This window comes from Perca fluviatilis, chromosome 2 (assembly GCF_010015445.1).
Source record: "Perca fluviatilis chromosome 2, GENO_Pfluv_1.0, whole genome shotgun sequence".
NCBI lineage: Eukaryota > Metazoa > Chordata > Actinopteri > Perciformes > Percidae > Perca > Perca fluviatilis.
Genome location: NC_053113.1, coordinates 26,118,851 through 26,131,455, shown reverse-complemented (window position 1 = coordinate 26,131,455; position 12,605 = coordinate 26,118,851). Strand labels below are relative to the sequence as shown.

At 38.9% G+C, this 12,605-nt stretch overlaps 1 protein-coding gene across 1 annotated transcript in view; it reads right to left on the bottom strand.

Moving 5' to 3' along the window:
• Positions 1-2,917: 2,917 nt before the first annotated feature.
• Positions 2,918-12,605, bottom strand: part of rasa2 (RAS p21 protein activator 2) — a 39,910-nt gene continuing 30,222 nt past the window's right edge. The window contains exons 19-24 of the mRNA XM_039784036.1: positions 11,261-11,367; positions 9,771-9,853; positions 8,584-8,792; positions 7,703-7,806; positions 6,498-6,678; positions 2,918-6,219 (exon numbers count right to left, since the gene is read on the bottom strand). Coding sequence (XP_039639970.1) covers positions 6,189-6,219; positions 6,498-6,678; positions 7,703-7,806; positions 8,584-8,792; positions 9,771-9,853; positions 11,261-11,367 — 715 coding nt within the window. The 3' untranslated portion in view covers positions 2,918-6,188. The remainder of the gene's footprint in view (positions 6,220-6,497; positions 6,679-7,702; positions 7,807-8,583; positions 8,793-9,770; positions 9,854-11,260; positions 11,368-12,605) is intronic.

The following is a 12,605-nucleotide window of genomic DNA, read 5'->3' as shown; positions in this document are numbered from 1 at the left end:
ACTACAGCTAGCATTCTATTGGTTGTTGAATTTTGATAGGGTTATAACACCAAAAAATCCGAGCGCGCAGGAGAAATCCGAGAGCAGAGCAAGATTTGTAAGCGAGCAGAATCAGCCTGAGTGTGAGGAGAAGGTTCAAAGCTGAGAGCAGGAAATCTGTCCAAACAACAACATATCTGAGTCCAGGCAGAAAGTTTGAGCACAAGCAGAGCAAATCAAGCACGAGCAGTGACTATTTGAGTGTGAAAGCAAGGTTTTGAGCGCGAGCAGTGACTATTTGAGTGTGAGAGCAAGAAATGTGAACGTAATATTAGTGAGAAATGCTCTCAAATTGAAATAATGCGCTCTTGAATAAAGATAGTAATATAACTCCATAGGAAACAAGCTAAGGAGCAGAAGCAGAGAACAACAAGGCCACACAATTTACAGTACATACATCTAAAGTTTGGTTTGGGGCTGATAACTGACCACAGAAAATGGGTTACATAGTTTTCAATACAGGCTCGACCAATAGGCTTCATTGACCTTATCTCAACTGACTTCGATTCCATAAAAGAAGACATTACAATGCTTCAAGTCAAGTGTCAGCAAAGAAATCCAGAGGGAGTGAGTGACACTGCTGAGACTCTGCGGACCGACACGGCAGTCAGTCCTGGAGAATGAAGAGGGTCAGATGGCCTCACAGGCAGTAAATGAAAAGTGTTGAGAAAATGCTTGGGGTTTCACTGTGAATGTGAAGAGTGTGGTGTTGCCAGAGCGCTGTGACAATGATGAAGTCACAGAGCAGCAGCACTAAGGTTCACATAAATGCCATCTCTGCTGCACACAAAGTGACACACAGACAATCCTATTCACCTCTATCGTTTTGGTGTAGAGGCAGAAGATCCACATGTATACCTCAAACCTATGCACATTAAATAAAACTACACAAGTGTGACTACACACTTCTATAAGTAAGAGGGAAAATGTTAGTTTTTTTGTGATTTGTGTAACTTGACCCTTCAAGCTATGTCAAGTAGCTGCAGGGGACAGGCAACAGGAAGGTCATGAACAAGTAGTACATGCATCAATACACACAGTAAGGGCTGTACACATGCTTCAGGGTTTAAAAAGCAGCACGCCTCAGTATGATGTGTGTATTCTGCATTAAACTTGTACTGAACGTTTTTGAGCATCTTTTTACCTTTACAGACAAGGCTTTGTACTCTTGTAACGCGAAGACATCTCATGCTGTGGTATATATCTGACCCTTAAAACCCAAATGTTTTCCTGTCATAGACTTCAAAAACTGTTCCCAGGCAAGCTGTTTCCCGCTGTTTTCAGTCTTCATGCTAAGCTAAGTTAACCGGCTGCTGGCATTATATACTGCATATGATTTAGAGTGGTATCAATGGGCCTCATTCACCAATATCCTCCTATGTTTTTCTCAATTTTGTTCTTGACAATGGTCCCAAGGAAAGTCTACGTCAGATTCATGATGTGTTCTCAAACCGCAAAATTGCTCGCGTCTGTGTTCTTATGATGGCCAATCCCATTGTCAACGTAAATTCCATGCCAACTGAACACAAACGTTATTTCCATGTCATTTCAGCTACGAATTTAACATATTTTAGAGAGCAACCTGGATGTAAGAAAAACAAAACTAAATATTAGCACTGGGATCATGTTTTGATCTGGGTATAACAAACCAGGGAATGAAGTCAGCTGTTTTATAGGAAAGGTAAGTACTTTATCTCCTGATGGCGTTACATACAATTCCTTCCTTCACAACAGGTAGCTCAAAAAAAAAAATCTGACTTTTTATTACTGTAGGTGTTTCTGATAGAACATACTGAGAGCTTAGTCCTGTCTGTGTGTTCATCATCCAGAAGCAACTGTAAGCCTATTATGATCTTAGCTACCAGGGAAACTTGGAATCTTATCAGCTGAGACAAATAGCCCCAGCTTCTGTTTCTACACTCAATCTTTTTGTGTTCAGAAAAGTCTGGAAGTCTATATCTTTTTTAATACAAATACAATGCATTAGTGATCAATGTATGCCTGTAACCTGCACTAGAGCCAAATCTGGGAAGAAAAACATGGATACATGTTTTTCCTCCAACTACTGCTTCTAAGAATCATAGTTCATCAAGGTATATTAAGTATAATTCATTCCACACAAAGCTTTAAGGGCTGCAAGATTATGGGCCAATATTTTCACAGCTGGTTATTGAATTTCAATGAAACCTGTTGCTAACATTCCTCCACATTGTGTATCACATGCATGTACAATGTGCTCAGCTTTTAGCTTTGAAGTGCAGCAGGTTTATTTAAAAGCAGTTGGGTTGCGGAAGAGCAGGTTCATACAGCTTTTAATCAAACACATTTTTTGAAACACACCAGTGTTACTGAATCTGTTTATGTTGGAGGAGTTCAGAGCTGTTTTCAGGAATAAAGCAGGGATGAAAGGGGATAATGTGAGCAAAAATAAAACCGGGTTTTCACTGCAGGCTGCATTATAGCTAAACATGATTTATTTCACTTAAGCATGACTGAAGATGTACTGTATAGTTTCTTTTCAAACCCAATAACTCAACTGTTCCTTCTGTCAATTATTTCTTCTTGATAACAAATGTTACGGTTTAAAAAAATAATGTGATCAGCATTACTTCATTACTCACATAATTTCAGCACCCCCAAACACACACACAGAAATTAAATTGTTATGCAGCACAACACAATCCATCACACTTAAACCCTCAAGCTTTCCATAAAGCTGCCCGTCACATAAAAGACTCAGCAGTTGCCAACCAGCTTTTATCAGAGTACATTCTTGACATTTGGCTTTTCAATGCAAGCACAGACACTCCACAGATATGAGAAGCATTGGCAAAGTGTTTATTGTAAATCGTTTCAAATGAACACAGAAAAGACCATGTGTGGAAAACAATATATTTAATGTGTATAAAAAGAACAGATAATGTACCGAAGAAGTATGGAGACATTCAGGTGAAATGAGTTGGACATGTGAAGAAACAAGCTTTTAGATTTCAGAAAAAAAAAAACATCCCATGAAGTCTTCAAACAAATTGTTTATTGTACTCATGCGCTGTGACTGACAGAACCGATGTAAGGTGACGGGCAGGAAGAAAAGCTTGGTTTTGCAATTTTACGGCTGTAAATCGAAGAGAAAATTTGATATTGTTGTCGTGCTTGAAGCAGACCCTGAAATCATATTTTTGTCCTGGCATTAACCTGGACTTTTTCCCTCGCTTCTGTAATTAATATTAAGTGCTCAGAAACACACATCAGATGTGTGAGTTGACTACTACCACCTTGATTGATGTTTTTCATCTGATCGTTTAAAGCACATCCCTTTCAGTTTGGTAATATTATATGAGATAGTCAACCGCTACCAGGCCACTGCACGCGTTTCCACATGCATCTCATCCACATGCTGACAAGGACTGTTTATTTTAGAGACAATGTGCAGACACAGAGAAACAAATGGAAAGAAATCCCTTATTAAAAGCAGATAAAAGCATAATTTTGTGACCAAGTGAATGGAATTTAAACCCCAAAACATGTTCACCTAATCATCTTCATATGAATAGGAGCAAACAACCAGAAGACATCAACCACTAGTTTACTGGCTCTTATTAAACTGGCAATGGAGTTGACATGCAAGCTTATACACCATATAACAATAACTTTATGCTGCGATTGGTTAGGGTCCACATATTGCTGTTGAAATTTGGTCCAGTCATCCTTTTTTTCCCCCAACCTTGTCCAACTGAAAACCTTTCACAAGCATAGGCAAAGTTCATCCAATGATCAATGTCTTAATTAAAATCAATCATTTTACAGTTGTATTTTGGCTCTGATTAGGCAGTTCATTCACTTCCAACCTGCGTGTGGACTTAGTCAGTACCAGCTGCAGCTCTGTGGGACGTTACACACAATATTCACTTCAGTAGCACTGCGTTAAGCTATCAACAAGTGGAGGTTTGGCAGCAGCTACAACCACATACAGTCAGTAAAGGGAACAACTCTGGGACAAAAACAAAAGCCTCAAAGAAGCTCTGCAGACAAAGAACAAGGTACCGTACCAGTATAGCAACACATTAAATCGGTGTTTAAAAAAAAAACAAAAGATACAAAAACATTTTCCTAGAAAAATAAATTGTTAAATACACAATACATGCATGTTAGAAATATATGACAGACCAAACACAAACAAAAATTATTTCCACAGGCAAAATAAAATACACGGTTAACCCTGTATTATCAGCATTACATGTTCAACTTTTGTTGTTAAAATATATTCAAGTTTCTTTTGTATCTTTTCAACACTTCATTGTTCAAATGGGCAAATGATGGAAAACAATAAAAAGTAATCCAGGATTGAATCACAAGTTTGATTGTTCAGTTTTCTCCAGCGCAAAAATGATTTGTTGATTAATCAATAAGTCGACCAACAGAAAAATAAATCAGTAAAAACGTAAAAACATTTGCTGGTTAGATCTTAAAATTTGGGGAGGATTTGGTTGCTTGTATCAGCTTCATATAATTAATTGAATTCTGTTCGACCATAGGGGCTGATAACTTGTGATGAGCATTTATAAAACAGCTGATAGACTATTTTATATTACTGTATTGATCAGATATGATTGTTAGGATAAAAAAAAAAATTCTAGGATATGAGTCACACCAGGAACATGATGATGTGCATCATTTTTAACGAATGTATCTTTTTTTTTTTCTTCTTTTTTTTTTAAAAAAAGACAGACTTTTGAATATTTTGGCAGTGGAGTGCTGCGACTAACTTTGTAAATAACTTAACTCTAAACCACAGAGTGCCACATCTTAAACAGATTCTCTTAAACCATTAAGTACACCAGCTGGAGTTGCTGGTTTGAAAAATAAAACAAAAATGTGTTTGTTGGTTGCCGTGATTGTCTGGACTAATTCTAATTTGTTATTCTGATGGATTCCTCTCTGCATTTCCTCCATCATTTCTTACATAAGCCACTACAGTGTATGTATGTATGTTGCGATGCTCTCAACATGACAGCACAGATCTAATGTACACCGTACCAGTACGATTCACAATCACAGGGACACAATCATGTGCCATCAGGATTCCAAACTGAACGCAGCATGCTCGCCTTAAGTCACTAAAACGTAAAAGAGTATGTTAGCAAAAACATAAACAAAAAACTAATTTTTGATATATGTGTGTGTGTGTGTGTGTGTGTGTGTGTGTGTGTGTGTGTATGTGTATGTGTCTCCATTTTTAAAACATCTGTATTCAAAATACATTAATCGTTTCTTTTTTTTCAAGTCAAACCTATGAAATTGTCTTTGGTTGAGAAAAATATCTTAAAATCTAAAGGCTATAAATGTTATTGTACAGGAATGAAACAAAAAAAATGTACTCAAGATCATGTAACTGATCAAAATGGGGAAAGCTGATACCAAGTATCTAATCATTTCCATTTGGAGTGCTCCAAATATTTAAAGTGCTTCTGCATTATTCCCTCAGCATTTACTGTGAAAGAAACATCCATCAAGGTAAGGCAGATCGGTTTCATCTACTTAACTGTCCTCTGAAAATATACATAAACATTTGTTCAGAAGAGGAAGGACACTAAGACAGTAGAGAAAGATAAAATGGGCACAAATAGAGGACGATCCTCCAGAAAGATGATTATTAAAATCAACTCTAAAGACAGATGTCAGAGCAAAACCTTGAACGATTTGGGAGAGCATCATCGCAACTGTTGATATAAAAAAAACAAAAAAAAACATTAGCAGCCTATTCACACACCATCTAATGATGCCTTTTTCACACAGCTGTAGACGTCAAAGAGGACATAAATTAAGACGAGGAAAGTGTCTCTTTATAAGGGACCAGAGGAGGGGTGGAGACGAGGCAATGTACTGCCAAAGAAAACACCTAAGGGTTCGTTCATTTCAGGGACCGAGGAGAGCAGCTCGTTCTGGTTCCCCTTCTTAGGCGGTCACTGCTGTAGTGGAATCATGATGTCTGGAGGTCAGGGTGTATTGTATGCTCTTCTCCCGGACACACAGCGGGCGGTCCCGCTGGGACAACTCCAGGGGCTCCTTTAGGACCGTAGGCTCTGTGTGGTGTACTGACACCTGCTGGTACAGTATGGCTGTTTCAGGCCCCACCTTCCCGCCCGGGGTTAAGAGGTTTTCCCTACTATGGGGTTGTCCCTGAAACAGAAAGCATAAGAAAACAGAGAACAAAGATGAGTGAGCCTTATCTTTGTGAGAGTATGAGCAGCTACGTCTGAGTGGTCACAGCAGTGATTATGTAATAATGAAGTTTATGTCATTGGGATTTACAAGGAGAAAAGAAAAAAAGTTACACATACAAAAAGGTCACATATACACATGAAAATAGTCAACCATAAAAATGTAGCTCAAATCACATACACACGTTATGTGTTATAGTACAAATATAACATGTAGTATCAGCAGTCCAGACTTACAGGCTTCCGTACTGTGCCGTTGCGTCTCTCCTGATGTTGTGCTGCCTCTGAAGTTCCTCCATGATGTTTCGGAGCTGTTTGAGTGTCTGAAAGGTCTCTTTGGGTTCCTGAATGGTGAACTTGGAGTAGTCCTCCTGCTCCCGCTGAGGGCCCTGGTACACCGCCATACTGGCACATGCATCTGCAGAGAGAAAACACATTATTATTCAGTGCGGCTTAAGGGTCCGGTTATCCTCAATCAGAACTAAAATCTTAAGACGTGTTGTCTGACCACATCGGAAAGGAAAAGTGTTGCGCTCGGTTGTTGTTGGAAATTGCATGTTGTAAGTTTAGTGGAATTACCTCACTTCTATTTCACAACTTGCACTGAAGCACAGATACCTTAAAGTGTAACTCTTGCCAAAATGCAACTTAGGGTCTTTTTGTGAACATACCCGAGTCAAACTGTGGTTTAAAAGAATATTTAGGACTGAAGCGCCACTTAAGATTTGCCGTATTTTCGGTCAAATGGCCTTTTGAATGGGAGTGGTAGGGGCACTTTTATGCTAGCCTCAAAATAGCCATTTTTAAAACACTAAGAAGGCTCGACACAACATGAAACTTTGCTCGAAGTATCACCAGGGGCTCTACACCTTAACGAATGCATTGACAACATTGTTTGTGTACCCAAAATTTACTAAAAAGAAGGTTTTGAACAACTCACTGTAGCTCTTGTTGTTTCCGGCTGCTACCACCTCTGCAGTCAAAACGAGTCGATATCTGAATGTGAATGAACAGACTCCATAGGAGGCTCCTTTTTCAACTACAAGGTCAATATTGTTTTTCACCAACGACAAAACAACGAATTATCCGTGCATTTATATGGAACTAAGCTTTAGGAGCTTTTTGTCTTTACTCTCCTCCCCGTTATGTTGCATTCGGAAACCGACTGTTTTTGACCGATAATATGGCCGCTTCCGTCCTAAATAGGCTTTTAAAACGAAAGTTTGACTCTGGTACATTCACAAAAAGACCCTAGGTTGCATTTTGGCGAGAGTTACGCTTTAACACATGCATACAAAAATCATTAGAGGTCATGAACTCTAACAATGATGCAATGCTTCATGAAAGTGCTCTGGGGCAGTGTTTGTGATGTTTGACAACAAGTGAAATCATCAAAACCTGCTCACTCTAATAAACTCAGTTTTTCATGAACAAACACTGACCCTCCATGTTCTGGAGCTTGGTATCGTTTACGGAGAGGAGGGAGAATATTCTCTCCGTTTCCCGGTCACAGTCTATGTCCAGCTGCAGGTTGGCCAGCACGGTGCTGTAACAGGAGAGGACAAATGTGAAAGAAGATCTCATCCAGAAGGGAATAACAGAGAGAAGTGAAGTATATCATATTTTGATTTGTTTAGAATAAAAACAGAAATCCAGCTGAGCCCTAGATGTGTTTTCTGTAAGCTTGTGGTTTGCATGTGTTTCCAGCCGCATGTGAAAAACTGATCAGTTTATGGCAACAGACAACATGTGCTTGGTTGGAAATCTGTCTGAAAGGAAGGGGGGGAGGGGGGGAGACATATCTGCCAGAGCAAATTAAACATGAGCTGGTGGGCCCCTGGTTAGCTCACCTCGTAGAGCGGGCGCCCATATATAGAGGTTTACTCCTTGACGCAGCGACCGCAGGTTCGACTCTGACCTGCGGCCCTTTGCTGCAGGTCATTCCCATTCTCTCTTCCTTTTCAAGTCTAAGCTGTCCTATCCAAATAAAGGCCTACAAATGGCAAAAAAATTGGTCTGGTTCCCAGGCTACGAGCATTTGCCAGCTGATGTAAAACAGCCTACCTAAATGATACAGGTTTTGTATTTGCCATTTTTTAGAGAGTTTATATCAGTTTGTTCTCAAATCTACTCTTTCTACCCAGCATGACTGTTTTCATTAGAACGCTGATGTTGGAGTAGCACCTACATGGTTGGTCAAATTTACCACCAGTTGCAGGGTTTCAAAACAACGGTGAGCAATTTTGTGTTGAAAATTAAAAGGGTATAGTTTAGAGATAAGAGGTTTCTTGTCACGGTGGTGGTGATGGGGGCAAAGACTCACGTTGTGCAGGGCTTACAGCCTGGTGCATTGCTACTTTGGCTTTTGCAACACTGCCAGGCTCCACTGCTGTAATTTGAAGGATGAAAGGTGGATAGGCGTCCCTCATTGCAGCGACTGACCGGGCCCAGGACCTCCAACCACTCACTGGCCTCTACACAGTTTCCTGCTTGCACATACAGAGGCTTCTCAGAGTGGACCACCTGAAACATCTGACACAAGAGAAACCAAGCGGTTTAAGAGCCAAATCCCAACAGTGTTACCAGTCTTTATTGTCCAGGTTATTTCCAGGACACTTTCAAATTCTTGCAGTTAATAAATAAATTAAAAAAAATAAAAAAGACTATCAAACAGGTCTGGCTATGCTTACAATGACAGCAGACTTTAGAGTTGTGATGCCTATAACATTTTTGACAACCCGAGATTAATTTTACATTACAATTTGACAAGTTCCAGGAGATTTGGTTCAAATTTTTCATTTTCCATTCTTCTCCATGTCTGAACTGCTTCAGGCTGCACATGTTCATAGTTTACCAGGCTTAGATAGCTAGATCTTTATTGTCATTGCATATATTTACACAACAAAACTTAGTTGGAGCAATCCAGTTGCAGCATTAAAATACAATATAAAATATATGCACACACTTCAGACATGACCACATTCACATTACCCATACTATAAATACTCAAATAAATAAATACTAAATGTGGACCCTAAATAAATAAATAAATAAATAAATAAATAAATATATATATATATATATATATATATATATATATATATATATATATATATATATATATATATATATATATATATATATATATATATATATATATATAGTACATATTACCCATGATAGAAATAAATACTTAAATAGAAAAATAGGGAGCATTGAATTATTGCACAGAGTCAGTTATTGCTTTAGGCCTGGGGTGACAGTTCTATCTGCGTAAGTTTGGGTGTGTTTGGGGGTTTGTGTGTGCTACTGGGGTTCTCAGTCTGCCTGAGGGGAGGGAGGTGAAGAAGGGCTTTCCGGGGTATGAGGGGTCCGGCTGGATGTTTGTGGCCCATGTGAGGAGTGACAACAACATATTCCTCGTTTATCATTTCACATCATAATTTGTTGATTTTAAGTTAATCATACTTAAGAAGTGATGATTGGGTGTCTGAGGGGAAATTGGCTTACATTTTTGCGGTTAAAGGCACTTTCATCCAGTTTCTCCACCGCCTGGATATTTTTGACATTGATGATGCAGAGGGCCTCTTTTCCTGAAAAGCAGAAGTCATTCGGTCAATAATATACAGTGACAGTCAGAATTATCAACAACCCATGTTTTAGGTTCTTGGTTTGTGTTAATCTATGTGCTCCTTGTAAAAGTAGAAAACATAAGAAGAAGGTGCAAGTGAATTAACGCACAGTAGGTCTTCTACACCTTTCAATGTGCCTTTTCATAGTGTAAGCCACAGTGCTCAAGATATATTTATTTTTTTGGCAATTTCATTGCTCATTTCTGAAAGTAATAATAGACATTTTCTTATGTAGAAATAATAAATATTTGCCAATTGCCTCCCATGATGAATGCTTAGGCTTGGACTATGCTCCAAACTATCAAATTGGTTAACTCTCACAGATAAATGGCAGGTTAGTAACCACAATTAAGCACTACATTTGGCTGTCAAAATGTTCACATAGTTGTGTTCTCTGCAATCCAAGGTGACAGGAATGGTGCAATCAAAGAGATTCATACAGACTTGGCCTTGTCAATATAACATGGATCTTCTTCATACATAAAATCCATGATCCATAATTTAACTTAAGCTAGCTGTAGCGCTTAGAAACATGAAAACAAAACCAAATCCAGAAGGTCTGTATGAAAGTTCAAATGCAGCTGCTGCGTGTTAATACCAAATTGTGCGAAGACATATCAGCCCAACCTTGATGGAAAAGTTGACATTTGATGGGTCAGACCCTTACGCACCACTTTTGATGGTGACAAACTTCTCCAGAGAGCATCTTAACGGTTTTTGATTGCACAAACTGATTTCATTTATATGAATTCTTTAAACAAAAGGATGGGTTTGTTGTAAGTACAAGTTCAGCCTAATACATCTTGATGCCACAGGTGTTAGTCAGATACATGTAAAGGCAAATCCTCAATCAATCAAATTCATCATCACATCGTCCCATTCCAATAAATCACACTACAGCATAACACTCTTGATCCTTTCCTTAGATCCCCTGAGAAGATAGTATTAACTTTAAAAAGCCCTAAAACTAAACTGTGATAATAGGTGCGATAATCAGTTTAGGCAAAGAAAACAGAGTTAGCCATTTTCCATTCTGCTCTTTAATCACAATTGTTAACCAATGATGATCAGTAGGAGTTCTTTGTGAATTTTTATGTATACTAGATTTCCATTAATAACAACCACAACAACAATTTCTGAAGCTTTTAATATGTATGTACAACATAACATTGTCAACATCTGAACTTTTGGCAAATAACCCCAGCCAATAAAATGGCACCTCCACTATGTGTAGGGTTGGAAAGGTTTTTACTTTGGTGCCATCTGGTGGTAGTATTAAGAATGATAGTGTGATAGAATACACTGCCATCTCCTGTTAGTTTTATCTACTATTATGCTACAACTTCTGGTTCTAGAAACTGGTCTCACCTTTATGTTTGTGGTAGGAGAGCTCCCTGTTGGTCACTCTGAGCCATCTCTTTTTAAAGTTCTTCTTGCCAAGGCGTTTTCTCCCCTGGGCACGCTTCTGTACTTCCCTATGAGGACGGACCCGGACACACACACACGCAGACACACGATTGAGGTTCATAAAACTAAGCCATGTTTTACTAGAGGTAAACAAATCAGTTCTGTTCAGCATTTTCTTTTGGTTTTGTTTACATTAAACGGTTCAGCTGGCTAAAAAATTACATTGCTCTGATTTTAAATAAATCTTTCAATTAAGACCCCATTTCCACCTGCAATTAAAATCCATCCTAGATGATCTGATTACAAGTGGACAGCTCTAAGTACAGGTCTGTATGCATCTAGGGATCTAATCAATCAGACCAAATTCGTTGGTCTGGGCCACATGAGGCCCCATATGACCACATTCTTTTAGCAGAGTGTACGGGAAAGTGTCCTCCGTAGCAGAACTACGTACTCATTCAAAGTATTTTTCATGTCACAGAAACTACCGATAGACAAACGTGTGTCTTGGATGTGATTTTATCATACTGTCTGCGATGTGTCCCTGTTTTTTTTCCCCCGGTGCTGCCTTCTTATATCCCTGGCTCTGTGGAGGTCTGTGCCCCGCGGTTGCCTGGAAAAGGCAGCAGTTTAGTTTCATAAAATATACCCAGATTCACGGTAGGAATGTAGGATATTACTAGAGACATTCCTGTTTTAGCAGTTGTAAAACGGTGTAATGGTTACATTTCTTATAAATTCTTCACAATAAATGATTGAAATATTGGGGTCTTCATCAGCACTAACTTAACACAGCTCCTATAAGCGTACATAAAAAGGGTAAAATAAAGCCGAAACTCAACTTCAAACCACAGAGATTTAGTTAGAAGCTTCAAAAGTAATGAGTAAAGTAGAGCTGAACACACTGAGCCTTTTTAAAAAACCTCTCTCCTGCACAGGTCCCGCCGGTAGACATCCTTATTTTTAGAATCATAAAATGACCACCTAATGCCGTGGCACAGAGAAAAATGACGTCCTTCAGCACACAGACAGACTGTAGGCAGGGCTTTATCACAAGTCATCGTACAGTTCTAATGTAGGATTTATGTGAGAGTAACAATTGAAATGTATACACAACCAGCCTATATGCAAACAGAAATGATGTACATTTTTATTATTTGCATTTAAAGCGAGGAAGAGATCCGATCACAAGTGGTCACTTAAGACGCATTTGGAGCCATATTGTACAGCCAGATATGAACCCACGTACTTAGAGCTGTCTACTTGCTGCACCATTAAAGCGTCCCATTGACCACACATTGTAAGG